Here is a 19,526-nt window from a genome sequence, read left to right on the forward strand (position 1 = left end):
CACTTCTGTGTCATGATGGGGAAAGCCACCATTTGGTTCACACCCAAGAATTCCAATCTCTTCCTTCCTTTCATTACCTGTATGTAGACTTGGGGCAATCCTGCGAGCACTCCCGTGAATTGGAAATAGTGGGTTTTTATCAGATCTATGAATTGATCCATCTCTTTGTATGTGGCTTCTTTCACATCTGACATTTTCCAGAAGGAAAAAAAAGTGCACCGACAAAGGGAATTCTGATCTAAGAGGCAGTTTACCACCATTTTATGAGAACTCTGGAAGACGGAAAGAAGCCAGGTTATCTGAAGTAGATAAACGGTGGTGTTTTGATGATCTGGTTTAGCACACAGTACTGAAAGATTGGCTGTCGAATACCAGAACAATGGGGGAAAAGAAGCTAACAATTTGAGGCATCAAGGAGTCTTTTAGCTAGAAAAGTCAAGAGTTTTCCTACTGACCCCTGACCTCCCATGCATTTGGTTGAGGTTAGCTATGTAATCAAGGGTTCTAATCAAGGGCCATGTTTTACTGTGATCTAGGAGATGTGTCTGTGAATTCAAGATTTTTAAGAGGTCTATTTTTCTTTTCTTTTCTTTTCTTTTTTTTTTTTTTTTTGGTTTTTGGGTCACACCCGGCATCGCTCAGGGATTACTCCTGGCTCTATGCTCAGAAATCACTTCTGGCAGGCTCAGGGACCATATGGAATGCTGGGATTTGAACCAATGACCTTCTGCATGTAAGGCAAACACCTTACCTCCATGCTATCTCTCCGGCCCCTATTTCTCATATTCTTAACGTATTTTTTCATCTTTTTCAAATGTTTTACAGACAGGCTGTTTTTTCTGACATTATAAAGAAATCTTTTTACTTTACTGAATGTTTTTGTTTTGTTGTATTGTTTTTTGTTGTTGCTGTTGTTGTTTGGTTTTGGGGCCGCACAGGGAAGTGCTAAAGGACTATTCTGGACATGCTCAGGATTTGATCCCAACACCCACTGGGAAACTATAAGGTGCAAAGAACTAAACCTAGTCCTCTGGCATCCATAGCATGAGCCCAGCCTGTAAATCTAGGGCTCTCCAGCTCTACTTTTATTTCTCTTTACCACCCTTTGGTGCTCAGAAGGTGCTAAGAGGTCCCTCTCAGTGATTTCTGGGCAGCTGGGCTGGTAGAGCAAGCAGAGTCCTAGGCCCTGTGATGGCAGGGGTTGTTACCAGGGTGATCCTCGTAGTATGAGGGGGGCCAGGGCCGCACCCTTCCAGACTGCATCCAGCAAGGCTGAGGGACAACATGTTGCTGGGGTGAAACCAGAGTTGGTAGCTTGCCAAGCATATACTCTCTGGCTCCAAGCAGGAAGTTTTGAAAAGTAAAATCTACAACAATCTCTGTAGTTGCTAGATACTCTTGGGTTTCAATAATATTCTAAGTTTAACATCACAAACCTAAAGAAAAAAAAATATTGCAACGCCTGTGTTGGGGTCTAGACATTACAGAAAGAAAGAGAAAAGATTTCTTTTCTGTGCCTGCCTCTGCTTGACTTCCGCCTCCAGTGAGCTGGAAGAAGGGAAGATCGTGAGACTGGATGGTTTGGTTCAGTTTTTTCCTCTTGGTTGACAGGAATTGAGCTTGTTCTCTTGATCTCAAAACTGACTGAATAATTGTAGGGTTTATTTTACAGGATAAGACTCAGGTTCAGCTAAGAACTAAGCTGACTTTGTCTTACAATTGAAGGTATGGGTCAGAAACAATAAGGAGAAAAACTCCTGAAGTAAAAGCAGAGAACTAGTTTGAAATTAAGTCAAAGAAAGCCTTACACAAATAAAAGGAAAAAATTTCCCCAGGAGTAGGATAGTTTATCCAGGAGGTAAGTTGCCTGCATTGAATGAAACTGACCTATCTTCAGTTCCCAGTACTGCATGGTCCCTGAACACACTGAGTTTGGAGCTACCCACAACAAGAAATAAGATCGTAGAGACCAGAGTGGTGGCACAAGGGTAAGGTGTCTGCCTTGTGCACACTAGCCTAGGATGGACTGCAGTTAGATCCCCCAGCATCCCATATAGTCCCCCAAGCCAGGAGCAATTTCTGAGTGCATAGCCAGGAGTAACTCCTGAGCATCACTGGGTGTGGCCCCCCCCAAAACCAAACAAACAAAACTTAAGATCGTAAAGATAGGGGCCTTAGAGAGAGTACAGCAGGCAGCACAGTGATTCCTCAAGCACCCACCAGGAGTAAGCTCTGAGCAAACTGGGTACAGCCTAAAAATAAAAAAACGAAAAAACCTAGAATATAAAGAAAACTGCTGTTTTCACGAATGTAATAAAGGATTTCTTTCTTTTTTTTTGGGGGGGGGGGGGTCACACTCGGCAGTGCTCAGGGCTTACTCCTGATTCCACGCTCAGAAATCATTCCTGGCAGGCTCGGGGGACCATATGGGACGCTGGGATTCGAACCAATGACCTTTTGCATGAAAGGCAAATGCCTTACCTCCATGCTATCTCTTCAGCCCTCATAAAGGATTTCTATATGAACTACACATGCAATCTCAAAATTCAAAAGTAAAACTATTTTGATTAGAGATAATATAATATTTTATTGTTAAATGTATAACAAAATACTACAATTACAAGAAATTTTGAAAAGATGTCAATAATTCAACAGATATTTTCACAACAAGGTATATGAATGTGAAACAAACACATGAAAAGATGGTCCACATCATTAGCCATATGGAAACCCAAATTAAAAACATAAGCTATCACTACATACATATTAGAAAAGTTGTAGTTTTAAAAAGTGACAATACCATATGCTGATAGAGAATCCCAAGGAAGCATAACTGTGATACTCTGATCATAAGAATGGGAAACAATACGACCACAATGAAAACTGCCTCAAAACCTAAACATGCTTAGCAAACCACCCACGGCATACTTCTGGATAATTGTCCCCACAAAAAGAAAACTTCCATTTGCTCTAAGGGCCATACACAATGTTCACAGCTTTGTCACAGAAGAGAGCTGGAACAGCCCAAGGTCCTTCAGTGAGTGGTCGGCTAAATAAACTGTGGCACATGAAGTGAGTGAGTGAGTGGGTGTGTGGATGGATGGATGGATAGATGAACAGACAGAGGCTAAAAACATGACAACAAACAGGCAACAGCATGGATGGCTGCAGAACGCTAATGCGATGTGCAAAAGACAACCCAATGAGACTCTTATATGCTCCATTTATAGAACAGTCTGGAAATGACAAAATTAAAAAGAATAGATTTGACAGGTTGCTGCTTGGTGTTAGAAAAGGGAGGACCAAGAAAAGACAAGGGAAATTCCTGGTAGTAATACAACAGCTCTGAAGCTTAACTCAATCATTGACTACATGAATTTATACCTGTAATAAAATGTAAAGACTACATATAGGGACATACACATACACATGAAAATGAATACATGCAATATCTAGTATAATATGATCAAGTCTTTAAGTAATACCAACATCACTTTTCTGAGTTTGAAACCTTAAAGGTTATTTTGGGTCATATCTGGCAGTGCTCAGGGCTCATTCCCAGCTGTCCTTTGAGTTAACTCTCATACCCCAGGCTTTCAACCTTTTAATGGCTTTAAAAGATAGTAAGATTAGGAGAAATCAAAGAACATACAGACTCTGCTGTGTATGTGTTTTGCAACTTCCCACGAGTCAATAATTATTTTAATACTAAAACTTAAAAAACTGGGGCTACGGAGAGATAGCACAGCGGTGTTTGCCTCGCAAGCAGCCGATCCAGGACCAAAGGTGGATGGTTGGAATCCCGGTGTCCCATATGGTCCCCAGTGCCTGCCAGGAGCTATTTCTGAGCAGACAGCCAGGAGTAAGCCCTGAGCACCGCCAGGTGTGGCCCAAAAACCAAAAAAAAAAAAAAACTGGGGCTAGAGTGGTAGTTCAACAAGTAGGACGCTTGCCTTACATGCAGCCAAACTGGGTATGATCCTCAAAACTACATATGGTCTCCTTAGCACCACAGAGAGTGGTGATTCCTGAACTCAGAGTCAAAAGCGATCCCCAAACACTGCCAAATGTGATCCCCAAAACAACAATAAGAAAGAATTAGGACTGAAGAGATAGTACAATGTGTAAGGTGCTTGCTTTGCATGTGGCTGACCTGGATTTCATCCCTGCATCCCACACAGTTCCCTGAGCACCACCAGGACTGACTCTTGAGTGAAGAGCCAGGAGTAACTCCTGAGCATCACTGGGGTGTGGCCCTAAAATAAAAACACTCCCCACAAAAAAAAAATCTTAAAAAAATAATACTACAGAAGGTCCTGGAAAAAATAACATTACAAAATAGTACAGTAGGGAAGGGACCGGCCCTGGCATAAAGTCAACCTGGCTTTAATCTCTAATATTGTATATAACTCCCCCAAGCTCATCCAGGAGTAATCTCTAAACAGAGTCAGGAATTAACCCTGAGCACTGCTGGGTGTGACCCAAACCCAACAAATGTATTGTAGTCACAAGCTGATGCTATATATACAGCATATATAGCAAGTATTATTATTATTTTTTTTTTTTGGTTTTTGGGTCACACCCAATGGCACTCAGGGGGTTACTCCAGGCTCTGTGCTCAGAAACCATTCCTGGCAGGCACGAGGGATCATATGGGATGCTGGGATTCGAATCACCGTCCATCCTGGATTGGCTGCATGCAAGGCAAATGCCCTACCTCTGTGCTATCTCTCCAATTCCTAGCAAGTAGTATCTTAAGAAATGACCGAGTTGCTTGGTACTCAGCAATAAAAAAAATAGCAAACCAATTTAATATGTTGCCAAAGCTTCATCTATGATCCTCATCATGAGTAACAAAATTGACTGGAGTGACTATTTATGCTGCTTGAATTGAGCCTATAGCTCTAAGTTTCTACTTTTGCAACTTAGTAGCTTCAAGTACTGTTGTTGGTACTCTATCTCAACTAGTGTTTACCATCTCATATTGATCAGACAGTGTTCCATATGCTTTACCTGTATTATTTCCACTAACCTTCTCAACAATTCCATGCAGTAGGTGCTATTATTACTAATTCATTTCATAAAGTTGTAAAGAAAATTAAACCCAGTACATTATGAAAATTACCAAAGATTACATAATATTTGGCCAGAAAGTTAACTCAGGAGGCCGAAATGTATGCTTGAATGCAGGCAACCAGGGTTTGACTCCCAGTACCATACAGTTTCCTGAGCACTGACAGGAGCAAGCCTGGAATACCAATCCGAGTAGCCCCTGAGCAAAAAAGAGTAGCCCCTAGATGTGCCCCTGCAAAAAAGAAAGAAAAGAAATTACACAGCTATAAGTAGTACCAGGAGTCTAACTTTGCAAGACAGTCTGATTAAGTCTTTGAATTTCATTTCACTACATATCTACATGTTTCTTTAAATCTTTCTTCTATAAAACTGTGTTAACATAATAGAAATAATATTACAGACAATAATATTATAGGAATAATATAACAATATTATTAGGAATAATATTATAAACAATAACTTACAGATCCAGCCAAGTGACAGCTTAAAGAAGGCTCAGGGAAGCTTTGTAGCTCTAAGTAGTGGAACCTCTTCTCAACAAGTAGGAAAGTCAACTGAAATGACCTTTTTAGAAAGCCAAACAAAACAAGGCTGAATTTTAAAATCATTAAGTTGGTGAAAGAAACCAGATCTAAGAAGTAGGTATATATGATTACAGCTATATAAACTCTGGAAAATAAAACTCTGTATGCAGACAGCTGCTCGATAGTTGCTAGAAGAAAGAGGTTAGAGTGAGTGGAGTGCATAGAGACAAAGGGAAACTTCTGGGTTGATGTTGCTTCTGAATCGAGGCTGGAGGCTGGAGCAAAAAATAGTACAGTGGGGAGGGTCTTGCATGTGGCACACCTGGGTTTGATTTCTGGCATCTCATATGGTCCCACAAGCAACTGCTGGGAATAATTCTTGAGCAGAGAGCAAAGAAAAGCCCCTGATAATTGTTGGATGTGACCCAAAACCAAAAAAAATAAAATAAAATAAAGTTTTATATCTTGATTGTGATCATGGATAGATATCTCAAAATTCACTGGACACTTAATAAATATGATTTAGTTATGTTCAAATAATACAATATTGCAGTTATAGAAGAATAAAAAATTACTAGTTCTCAAATAAGCAAACTGCTTTAATATTTACTTTTTTTTTGGGGGGGGGTCACACCCAGCAGCGCCCAGGGGTTACTCCTGGCTCTGCGCTCAGAAATCGCCCCTGGCACAGGGGACCATATGGATGCCTGGATTAGAACCACCGGCCTTCTGCAAGAAAGGCAAACGCCTTCCCTCCATGCTATCTCGCCGGCCCCTAATATTAACTTTTTTTTTTTTTTTTGGCTTTTTGGGCCACACCCGGCGTTGCTCAGGGGTTACTCCTGGCTGTCTGCTCAGAAATAGCTCCTGGCAGGCACAGGAGACCATATGGGACACCGGGATTCGAACCAACCACCTTTGGTCCTGGATCGGCTGCTTGCAAGGCAAACGCCGCTGTGCTATCTCTCTGGGCCCACTTTTAATATTAATATTTACATTTCTCTCGCTTACTCTCTCACTCTCGCTCTTTTCCCAAACATGAACTTTTTTTTTTTTTTTTGTTTTTTTGTTTTTGGGTCACACCAGGCAGAAATCGCCCCTGGCAGGCTCAGGGGACCATATGAGATGCCAGGATTCGAACCACCATTCTTCTGCATGCAAGGCAAACACCCTATCTCCATGCTATCTCTCCGGCCCTCACATGAACTATTTTTATCTCAGAAAAATCAAAATGAAGTTCCATAAACTGAGTACTATAGAGTTAAGAACAAATATATAAGAGAAGGAAAACGCTTAAAGCTCTACGAAGCAGAATAAAGGAACTTAACCTGATTAAATTTTAAGACCTGCTTCCTTAGACAGGACACTCCACTAAATCAAGACCAGGATATAGGAAGTTTACAAACTGTAAAGTAACTTTCCAAAATTAAATTTTTCCTTTCTACAATAAAGGTGCACCTTCATGGAACCTTCCATTCTTTGTTCGAATTCAAATCCACCAAGCCTTTGTTCTCCTCCTATTCTCTTTCTTTCAAATTTCCATTCTTGTTACCATAGGAACCTGCTAGCTGACAAACCTTCAAGCATAGCAACAGCCCAGGCTTAGCAAGGGTGTGAAAGGGGGACAGAGTCAAAGGCCAAAATTTGACTCATGAGAATCAGAATTCCAATCTTTGTCCCTCCACAAAGGATTTGGTAACCATGGAAACTATATCCTACTGGTTTGGGAGAGTTATGACTGAATTCCCTAATTGTGCACCCAAATGTGGAACGGAGTTGAAAAATATAAATATAATATTCATTCTACTGAATCCAGTGAATAAAAATTTATATGAAATAATTTTTACAGTAACAACTGCTTTTTATTAAGTTCTTTTCTGTAAATAAAAAATAAAAGTTTTGAATTCCTAATGAAAACTATTTCAAACTTGAAAACTTTTTATTTTTTTAAAGCTTGCAAAACACCTTTAATTCTATAGATTTGCTTTTCTACTACAAATGTTAAATTTTGAATGAAGTTTCCTGCGTATCTAAAGTACTTTCCTAGTCTCTCTGTGAGTTTGTTTTCAGAATTTGCAAACAAGAAACATATTTATCTTAAGTCAAAGGGGAAAATCCCAGAGCAACCCATAAAATTTTACCTTTTACAAAGAAACTTTCAACATTTTAAATATAATGAACATTTCTGAATTAAGGTCTGTCTCAAAACATAAAAATCTTGGGGCCGGAGAGATAGCATGGAGATAGGGCATTTGCCTTGTATGCAGAAGGACTGTGGTTCGAATCCCAGCATCCCATATGGTTCCCTGAGCTTGCCAGGAGTGATTTCTGAGAGTAGAGCCACAAGTAACCCCTGAGCGATGCCCGGTATGATCCAAAAACCAAGCCAAACCAAACCAAAACAGCAACAACAAAAAAAATGGGGCCGGAGAGATAGAATGGAAGTAAAGCATTTGCCTTTCATGCAGGTCATTGGTTCAAATCCCAGCGTCCCATATGGTCCCTTAAGCCTGCCAGGAGCGATTTCTGAGCATAGAGCCAGGAATACCTCCTGAGTGCTGCCGGGTGTGACCCGCCCCCCCCCAAAAAAAAAAGCATAAAAAACTTTTATAAACTTTTTTTTTTGTTTTTTTGTTTTTGGTTTTTGGGCCACATCCGGTGAAGCTCAGGGGTTACTCCTGGCTATGTGCTAAGAAATCACTCCTGGCTCGAGGGACTATGTGGGATGCCAGGGGTCAAACTGAGGTCCGTCCTGGTAGCCGCATGCAAGCAAATGCCCTACCACTGCGCTATTGCTCTGGCCCCTTATAAACCAAATTCGACTGCTCTAATTCAAACAAGTTTTATTTTAAGTTAGTCATACAAAAAATCAATTTAAAATTTTTAAGCTTCTCCAGTTCTCATAGGTACATTTTTAAGTCTAGATACCCCTTAATGCCTGACTGTTTCTCCATCACATGACAGACTGACTTCTTAAACCATATGGCATATGTCATATGCCTAGGGAAAACCACCTTATTAATATTAACTTACACAAAGAATAAAAAACGAACATTAAGTCTGCTGGATATGCATATATCCTGAGGATATCAAGGAGGATATCATGCTGAATGAAGTCAGTCCAAAGGAAAAGGACAGATACAAAATGATCCCCTCTCATATATGGAAGAACTTAGAGAATCACAGCAGGCAGAAACGAAGTTCTCAAGGTCCACACCACTGGGCTAGGGGGAGATAAAAGGAAATCAAGGGAGGCCTTGGGAGAGTTCAAAGGGCGGGAACATATGATTTGCAAACACAAGATGCTGAGTCTGATGCCCAGCTCTGTATTGGGAACCCACTTCCCTGGTCCTGGTGGTTCCCAGCAGCACACTCGGGGGGCCAGCCACCAAAATGTTAGTTTGCACTACCACTTTAAATTCTGCCAGAAGTTGTCTCGGGGTCCCAAAGCACCACTGCAAGCCAAGCCCCTGTTCCCCAAGAAAAATTTTAAAAGGAGTGAAAGAATCATAGTAGCTAACACATGGCATAGCCAGCAAAATAAAGACTAAGGAACTGTATGGGGCACACACACATTAGAAGAAAAAAGGGAGACGAGAAAGAGGCTTAAGGAATATGTGACTTGAATAAAATGTGTGAATTTCACTTGAAAAGTCAACTACAAAAACTGTGAAAGCTGAAAGAAACTTAAGTATTAACTGTATAGTAGGTTAAAGTGAGGAAGTGATAAAGATGATTAGGCTTCTATATGTTTTAGAGATATGCAAACAAAATTATGGATGAAATGATGATGTTTGAGAGTGACCTCAAAGCAAGCCCATGCGAGACAGATGGGTCAGTGAATGAGCACATGCTCTGCGTGCAGCAGCTCTAGGTTTGATCCTGGCACTCCCAGCACCAAGAAAGTGACCCTTGAGGTGATAGTACGGCCAGTAAGACTCTTGCCTTGCATTCAGCCGACCCCTTGGCTGACCCAGGTTTAATCCTAGGCATCCCATATGGTCCCCAGAGTTCCACCAGGAGTGATTACTGAGTGCAGAGCCAGGGGTAACCTTGAGCATTACCGGCATGAGGCCCCAAGACAACAAAAAAACACAAGCACTACTTCCAAATACCACTTAGTGTGGCCTAAAAACAAACAAACAAACAGGCAATGAGTTATTTGTTTCAGTCATAAGTATCTATTACACTATCTACATATTTTCCCAAGAATACACTATGTAGCTAGATATAAAGGAATGATACAAAGCTTCATGAATAGGCAATGGCTTGGGAAAGCATAGCTTTAAAACCAATTTTGCAAAGTGTTTAAAAGAGCTCCTTTAGGGGCCGGAGAGATAGCATGGAGGTAAGGCCTTTCATGCAGAAGGTCATCGGTTCGAATCCCGGCGTCCCATATGGTCCCCCGTGCCTGCCAGGAGCAATTTCTAAACATGAAGCCAGGAATAACCCCTGAACACTGCCGGGTGTGACCCAAAATCCACAAAAAAAATAGAGCTCCTTTAAAGGCCAGGAGAAACTTCCCAGCATGTGACAATGGGTATGGAATCCATTGTGCCTATGGTTGCCCTCAACTAAATTAAGAAAGTCTAAAAACAGGGGCCAAAGTGATAGCACAGCAGAAGGGCATTTGTCTTGCATGCTATCAACCCAGGACAGACCCACATTCCATTCCCAGCATCCCATATGGTTTCCCGAGCCTGCTAGGGGTGATTTCTGAGTGCAGAGCAGGCCCTACCAGGTGTGGCCCCCCCCAAAGTAAAAGTCTAAAAACACACAGCAATTAATCATCACAAACTGACTTTTATTCATTTATTGTCTGATAATTCTATTTGCCATTCCTTTTATGTTTTATTGAACCAAGAAATGTTAAATAAATTTGTTACATGCCTGCCCAGGGGACAGGCTGGAGGTTGGAAGGAAATCTGGGGACAGTGGTTGGAGGAGGGGACACAGATGATGGGATTGACAGGACACTGTATGCCTAAACAACTCTATTATGAACAATTCTGTTTATCAGTATCTTAATAAAAATTAAAAATATACTATTGGCAAATTTTACATACAAAACAAATTTTACATAATAAAGCTTTTTTTTTTTAATGAAATTTATTTGAGATAACTAGGAGACAAACACACTTTGTTCTTAATAAAAGACACCAAGTGGTTCAGGCCTTTGGGATCTGTGTTCTCCAGAAGGATCTATACTGCTGTCAGTTTCCACTGTAACAGAAACTCTTGAAGGAGAGTATCATGACAGTAAAATCAGGAAATGAAGACAAACACAAACCATTCTAGGAGTTTTCTCTTTGATTATTCTACAAAGGTTTGTGGGGAGGAGCATGGGGTGGAAAGAGAGAGAGAGAAACAGAGAAGACAGACAGGAAAAGAACAGCAATCAACCTCCAAAGAGATTAAAGAGTATTTGTTCCACATAATAACTGAAATTACACAGGGTGACAGGCAACAGAGAATGATGCTCTGCATTTACATAGCACTTTAACTTTTCAAAACTCTTTAAGATACATGACACATATCATCTGACCTTAACAAAAACAGAGAGAGAAAAAAAATTCACTTCTAGAGTAGACTAACACAAAGAAGCCACACAACTCATTAGTGCCAGAATATGCTTCCCATCCCTATTTTAGTATTTCTCAACGAAACTGTCACCTTCTTCTTCAATTGGGTTTTTAATTATCCAGTGCAGACTGCTGTGTTCTCTTATTGCTAGTCATAAATGCCCAATAACAAGTGGGTTGAGTTACTGGCAATTTGTTGTCCATACTGGACGGTTCCCAAAAACTGACTTTACTTTGCAATCTACACAGCTCAAGATGGGTTGAGGACCCCAAGAATGAGAATTTTTTTTTCTATCAAAGGCAACAATAATATTGGGGATGTGGGGGAAATGTGGAGAGAAGAGAGAAATCAGTTAAAGGCTAGAAAGGTTCAATGGGTTAGAGCACAAGATATGTAAGCACCAAGTTAAAAAGTGCTACTATATATGGAACCTTAGCACCATTAGGATAGATTACCAAGTACTAAGTTTAAAAAAAAGGAAGGTGGGGCTGGAGAGATAGTATGGAGGTGGGGTGCTTGCCTTTCATGTAGAAGGTCATCGGTTCGAATCCCGGCGTCCCATATGGTCCCCCGTGCCTGCCAGGAGCAATTTCTGAGCATGGAGCTAGGAGTAACCCCTGAGCACTGCCAGGTGTGACCCAAAAACCACACACACACACAAAAAAAAAAGGTAAAAGTTATAAAAATTTAGCTTCTATATTTGTGTATAAGTGTACACGTTTTAGAAAGTGAAGATAATTTATTAAAACATGAAATAATTTTAATGCAAGCACAAAAACTCCTCTTTATACAAAGAATGTCCACCTAGTTGAGAGTGCAAAGTCAAACCTGAAACAACTGGCAGTCTGAACTCCCCTCACCTGTGACTCCCTCATCCATAGCCACATAATACTGTGCTCAAGCTCTCCTTTGGACTCGCCCAAACACCAGTCTGGGGAAGAAACCTAGGTGGGCCTGAAGCCCAGGCCTACTCAAAGACATTAGATCTAGAAATCTATCTTTTTCCCCAGTACCCCATATGGTCCTCTAAGCTCCATAAATTTCAGGAAAAATTTATGAGTGTACAGCCAAAGCCCTGAGCATTGCTGTGTATCCCCCCAAGGGGGGGGGCACGTGATAGTACAATGGGCAGGGTGTTTGCCTTGCAGACCTGGGTGATTGACCCAGATTCAATCTTCAGCATCACATGCAATTTCCTCTGAGCCCACTTAAAAGTGATCCCTGAGTACTGAATCAGGAACAACCCCCAAGCACCACCAGGTATAAGCTCCCCCCATATAAGAAAATTCTTTTTTCTTTTTTCTTTTTTTTTTTTTTTTTTGGTTTTTGGGCCACACCCGGCGATGCTCAGGGGTTTCTCCTGGCGTCTGCTCAGAAATAGCTCCTGGCAGGCACGGGGGACCATATGGGACACCGGGATTCGAACCAACCACCTTTGGTCCTGGATCGGCTGCTTGCAAGGCAAACGCCGCTGTGCTATCTCTCCCGGGCCCAGAAAATTCTCTTTTTAATCTTACTGTTCTACAGTGAACATTCAAAAATGTGCCTGAACTTGTATGTGCCTGGTAAAAAGTAATACACACATGAAGTTCCTGGATTAGAGGGAGAGAGGTAGATGTCATCGGACAGAAGTCCTTATAAGTGCCCCCAAATCCTTACTTCCATCTGGAAGTATGTTGTGGTATCTGCTGAGTTCCCATGTCCTTCATACTCAAAGTGTGTAGTGACTCTCAAAGGTATCACCATCCTGATATAATACTCAAAGTGACCTCAAATAGAACCTTTACTCTTAGATACAACTGCACCATATGTTCCTTTTTAAGAACATGTAAAATACGAAGAAGCCACCTCACAACCATAATACAGCAGACTATGTGGACGTGTCTGAGACAAGGCTCGCTAACGTTACCTACCATCATTACAGACAACCTGTCAGCCTACAAGTAAGAGTACAAGTTCACTCTGGAATGGCCTTTTTGAATGCCTTTTCTTATCTATAAATGAATGATATTGAAAATAGAATTAACACTTGAGAATTATCTACTGTGTGACATACATTATGCTATTACTTTATAAATCTTCCCTCAAGGTACTGTCGCTGTTATTGCCCAAACAAAGAAAGAGATTAAGTTTCAGGATGGTCTGTGAATAGTCTCAAGTCCTAACGTCATTGCATGGCAGAGTGGAAAGTTAAGCCCAGGGACCAGAGAGACAGAGTACTCACACTTGGGGGTTAGGTCCCAGCATACCAATGTACCCAACCCCCACACCAAGACCAACCAAGAGTGAGCCCTCAAGTGCAGAGGCAGGACCAAGCCACCAGAATCCAAATCAATACAAACATCTTTTGATCGGTTCTTGCCACCCTATTTGTGTTTCAAAGGAGTTTATAATTACAATTTATAATGTGTTAGAAACAAGGTACCCCTACTTTCAACTTTCTGTGAGAAAACTGATGTCTTTCATACACGAGGGACCACTCTGTCTTGAACCAAATCACTGGATGAATGAAACCAATACTCGTTTCCATCCATCCTAATTTAACATTCTCTTCATGAGTTAGAACTATGTATTTACTCAAAAGAGCAGAAAATATTCTATCTCTAAAATATTTTTAAATTCTTAGGTTATAGGAGATGACCTTCCTATTTTAAGATCTAAAAATAGAAATATTTGTATAACTTTCCACAATTTATATCTGTCTACTGAGAAGTAATAAACCTGAGTTTTATTATAAAATGAAGAATTCCAAAGCATGCAGACTTCAATTTGCTGAAAGAACAAACTGTAATAATGAATAAAAGAACAAAGTAAAAAACATTCTTTGTAAATTATATGTATTCTAAAACCCTATAAATGAGAATAAGTAAATGATAAAAGTAATCACTTTCAGAGTATACTTACTTTGTGACAAGTACTTTACATACAACTTCATTTTGTACCTTACCAAAAAAGGGAAGCACAAGCCAGTATGATTACAATTATGATTACAATTATCTCCATTTTATAAGTGAAGAAATACTGGCAGAAAGTTTTATTATCTTTGCCAGGGATATTGATTAGTGGTAAAGTACCTACTTTTTTTGTTTGTTTGTTTTGTTTTCTTTTAAGTGCCTACTTTTTTAAGTATAAGCTCTGGTTTTAATTCCTGGCTTTATCCACAAATTTCCACATAACTTGCCCAAAGTAGCAGTTAAATAAGGGAAGAACTAGAATTCAAGCCCAGGTTAGTGCAAATGAGAAGCCTCTATTCCTTATTACCCCATCACTAGTTCTTAACTGATATATATAATTTTGTCAATAATCCAACAACCACAACTATAGAAACAATCACATAATTATGTAAACCCATTATTAACTATATCCAAAAATCAGTCATAATCCTAAAGCAAATGTCTTTAAAAGAACTAGTAGAATTAATTATCATTAGAAAATTTCAAGGTAAGAAATTTTCATAAAATCCTGAGATGTACAGATAATTCAAACGAAAGCTTTTTCATAATTTGGGAGTTACTGTTCAATTAACTGAACATGATAAAACCATAAAATTGTTTTAAATACACACAAAATTAAAATTTTATTCAGCTAAAATCCTAAATACGAAATAAAATGACTCAATTTTGAAAATCACATTCCTTCGATAATGATTAAATTTTAAGTTATGGTCTTTGGTCCAGTTTTATTATCAAGTAACAAAGCAATGTAATAACTTTTACAGTTTTAAACTTCTAAATGACTATTATCTCCCAAGTTTCAGTGTTTCAAATTTATAAAAGTATAATTATAAACTCAGTCGAGAGTAACATCACCAGCATAAGTTCTTCAATCTACCAGGGTTTGAGTATAGATGTGTAACTTTTTAATATATATTTAAAAATATTTTTCATGCTGCTTATCAGGTACATTCATTACATTGGTTAAGAGAGTGATATAAAACTCATTTTCTGGGGAGCTAGAGTACAGTGCACAGGGCACTTATCTTGCATGTGATGGACCTGGGTTTGATCCCCAACATCCCTTATGGCTCCAAGCGCCGCCAGGAAAAATTGCAGAGTGCAGAGCCAGGAGGAAGCCCTGAGCATCACCAGGTCACTTCCTGGAGCTAGAGAAGTTGCAGGCAGATAGGACATTAACTTTCGTACATGGTACACCCAAATTCAATTCATGGCACCCCATATAGTTCTTTGCACACCAGGACTGATCTGTGAGTACAGATCCAGGAGAAAGCCCTGGACAAAGCCAGGGTAGTCAAAAACGGTTTTTAAGATTTTTTTTTTTTTAAAAAAGAAGAATTTTCTGGACCGGCGAGGTGGCGCTACCCTTCTTAACTTCAGTAACACATAGTTCTAATCTCTGACCTAAGACATACAGTAGATCTAACAAATCCCAGAACTATCTAGAAGGACACACATTGAACACATATATCTTTTGAATATTTTATGGGTATTTTCTTTAACTGATGTAACTCTCTATATATTCTTCTACCCTGATGTTTCTATTCACTTTTCATCTTGTCTGTTCTTTGTAAGCTGTACAGTAAGGATTGTTGGTGGAACTGTCCCTCAGTTTGATGCTTATGATTGAACTATGTCATGGAAAATGCAGGTCTTGTTCCTATTGCCTCCAGATGCACCAATAACGCCCCATGGCATTGATCCTTGTTTGCATAGACACATTACTATGGGAAAACACCATACATACAGATAAGTTCTTATCTAATAAATCTCAGTACAATGTACCTTACACCCTGAACATTGATATAATGACCTGGCACAGGCCTCATAAGAATGGGCATCCTCCATTCACGCCGGAACCAGGCAAGCTATCTACGAAACATCCAGGGTCTTTTTCAGCAACAGCTGGAAGCAGTCCTCTACCAGGAAAGACACTACCAAGGGTCTGACATCGACCCCCTAAAAAGAGACTTCCGTTTACACTGAGAAGACTCGACAACATCAATGACCTGCTCTACAGGACATGGTTCTCTCTAGTGCCCCTTAATTGTGAGGTGAAACGAGAGGATGCTATGCACCATCCTGACTGCAATATGGGATATGCAGACTCCAGGATCCTTAATACAGAAGCATGATACCAACAACAGAGACTATGTGAGGAATGGAGGTGTATTGCCACTACAGACGATGACTTGAATTGGACAAACTAATTTGCCTGGAGCCTAGAGTCAGTCCTGTGCCAGGAAACTTCAGGGTTAGGGTCTTCTTGTATTTAGACCATAATTTGTCTTTCCATGTCCCTTATGTTTTGATGGGCCTATGCAAACAAATGCCACTTTAATACCATTTTTTTACTATGTTCCCTTGACTCCAATCCTTAAGAAAAACAACCCACTAAAACTTTTGAGGTTAACTTAAACTAGTAAGCATGTGCATAGAACTAGAGAAATGTACTTTGCCCTCAATGTTTAGGGAGCTACATAAGTATAATGTCTTTAGATTATATTGTGTGCTGCTAAGAAATAGTATGTACTGCAACTGGGGATTTGAGGGACAAGAAATTGTACATGGGTTCAGTTTTGTTTTTCTTAATGCTCTTTGGCTGAAAGTTCAAGGCTGGGATATCATCGATGGGACTACCGAGAATTCTGTTTATGGGTGATTGGGCTTCCACTGTCCTCTTCTTTACATCTTTGTTGTCATAATTAAAATAAAAAAAGGAAAAAAAAAAAAAGAAGAATTTTCTGGACCGGCGAGGTGGCGCTAGAGGTAAGGTGTCTGCCTTGCAAGCACTAGCCAAGGATCAGGACTGCAGTTCGATCCCCCGACTTCCCATATGGTCCCCCAAGCCAGGGACAATTTCTGAGCGCTTAGCCAGGAGTAACCCCTGAGCATCAAACAGGTGTGGCCAAAAAAACAAAAAACAAAAAAAAGAATTTTCTAAGATATGTCAAAGAAGAAACCAAATCTTACCTCCATTGCTAAAGCTGCTGTCTGTTGGTCATAATGATTCAGAAGATTAGGCATGAAGGTAGTATTATAAGGCAAATCCTGACACATCCTCAGGGTAATAGGTTCACAAGAAAACAAACTGTGCCCACTTATATGCTCCATAAACATGGTCAAGGGCCAGAAATAAGAGACAATCCAATTCATAGCCATCCTTCCTGGATCTGAGAGAGTCGCTGATCAGGTCTACAAGATATGTATTTCAGATCTTCAGACTCCTGCAGGTCCCAGCTTGAAAGGATCCTTCCCTATCGCTCTGGTAAGTTCTTCAATCAGTTCAATACTCTGCACTGTCAGAGGCTCGTCAGCTGGGTCTCACAAAAGGCATTTGTTTCTGGTTTCACAATATGGGAAAATGACATCATTGTGTCTCTTTTCATTTTATGACAGAGGGCACATCTGGCCAAGGTACCCAGTTGATCAGCCACATTCCCAAACAACGGATTCCATCTTCGAAGAAGAGCTATTTCTTCCGTTGACTGAAATATCTGAAAAGTATTTTGAAAAATAGAGAAATTAGTAATTTCCTCTCAGAATATTGTGGACTCAACATTGTCATCTTCAAAGAGTTCAATAGTAGGATACAAAGGAAGATATGAAATAAACTGCGTAAACTAGAAAAAATAAAAAAAAAGTTGTTTGTTTGTTTTTTTTAGTTTGGCTGCACACTCAGCACTGCCTAGAATCTACCCTGGGTTCTGTGTTCAAAGATCACAGGGGTTAGAACTATAGTGAATTCTGGGAATTGAACCTGCGTCCACTGCATGCAAGGCAAGCACCTTGACATGCTGGATTCTCTCTCCAGACTTTAATACAATCTTTGATAAGAGGTATCACATCAACTTACAAAACTACAAGAATGTTATTTAAAATTTTTTCATTTCATCATTTATGCTGCAGAAATATTAAAACACTGCTTAGAAAATTTAACAGAAAATTTTCTTCCTTCACTTGCTCACATTACAGATCATTTAAGTTCTTGTCTATAATGGCGATTTAAAATTTTTCTATTAAAGTGCCTGTCACAGGGCCAGAGCATGTAGTCAACCTGGGTTTAATCCCTAGTTCCCTGAGCACCAATGGGTATGGCCCCAACCCCAAAATATTTAGAGTGCTTTTCATAAAGGGAGGTTGGTGGGTGAAGGAAGACTGGGACATTGGCGGAGAGAAGTGGACAGTGGTGAAGGGACTGGTGTGGGAACATCATACGCCTGAAACTCAATCATGAATAACTTTGTAAATCACAGTGCCTTAATTAAGAAAAATTTAAGGAAAAAAAAAGTTTTAAATATAGTGGCAGTACGAAGGTTACAAAGGGTTTTAACATTTATGATTTCAAGGTACAGTCACTGCACCTATAGCAACACTCAAGGGCCCAAGACCACCCCCAGCCACTGTTCTGATGTCTCTTCTTTTCCTTTCGCTCTCCCCATCCCTCCATTGTTTTATAATTTCAGCTTTGAGATAAAAGACAAAGAGTTTGCCATTGTGCGCGATCTAGTCCCTTGTTTTGTCTATTATTTACCACAGACTGACATCCTCTGGTTCCTGGTTGTCTCTCAGAGTTACATCACCTTCCATGACACCCTCTAGTTCTATGGGGTAGCAACTATAAATATGTCACAAAGTAGAGCATCCAAATTATGAAAGCCCACCACCCCCTGAATTCAGTACCAGTAGGCATGATCCTTGAATATAGAGCCAGTGTGGTCCCTGAGCACCACTGGGTATGCACTCACGAAAAAAAATAAAGTTTCCACAAGGAGCTGAAGAGAGTTAAGGCAAGTGCCTTTCCTGCAGCCAATCCCAGTTCGACTCCCAGCATGACATGGCTTTCAAAGCATCCCCAGGTGCAACTCAGTGCAGCCCTGGAGGTCACCTGAGTATTGCCAGGTAATCCCGAGCACCTCAGGGCACAAACAGCACCCATTCATCCTCAGGTCTTTATACAGAACTGAGCACAGTTTAGGAGTTGCCCCACATCACTCCTTGCCAAAAATCATGTTTCCAGTAAAGGGCAGATAGGGCTGTTTCCAGGTATGGCATATTGTCCAGTGAGGTCTTTGCCTTACTCCTGAGACCCTGAATTTGATCCTGGGAAAAGGGGTAAAGGGTGGGAGCTACAAGAAAAAGGGTGGGGGAGAGGAGTGAAAAGGAGACAATAGAGAAATAGAAGGAAAGGTGGTGACAGAGAAGGAAAGACAAACCACTAACCTTTAGATTCTTCCACTTGTCAGTGTGTTTTTAGGGACAAAAATACTTCTTTGGGGCTGGGAAGGTAAGGATGATAAAGTCAACAGGAAAAAATATGAAATTTAGGTCCAAGTATGTTTTTTATATTTTCTTGGTGGAGGTGCACACTAGGCGATGCACAGGGATTACT

General features: G+C 40.2%; 1 protein-coding gene across 1 annotated transcript in view; it reads right to left on the minus strand.

Moving 5' to 3' along the window:
• The window catches only part of FZD3 (frizzled class receptor 3), a 53,069-nt gene extending 35,442 nt beyond the window's left edge, over window positions 1-17,627 (minus strand). The window contains exon 1 of the mRNA XM_049771104.1: window positions 17,108-17,627. Within this exon, the coding sequence (XP_049627061.1) occupies window positions 17,108-17,296 (189 nt within the window). The 5' untranslated portion in view covers window positions 17,297-17,627. The remainder of the gene's footprint in view (window positions 1-17,107) is intronic.
• Window positions 17,628-19,526: the final 1,899 nt, after the last annotated feature.

This window comes from Suncus etruscus, chromosome 4 (assembly GCF_024139225.1).
Source record: "Suncus etruscus isolate mSunEtr1 chromosome 4, mSunEtr1.pri.cur, whole genome shotgun sequence".
NCBI lineage: Eukaryota > Metazoa > Chordata > Mammalia > Eulipotyphla > Soricidae > Suncus > Suncus etruscus.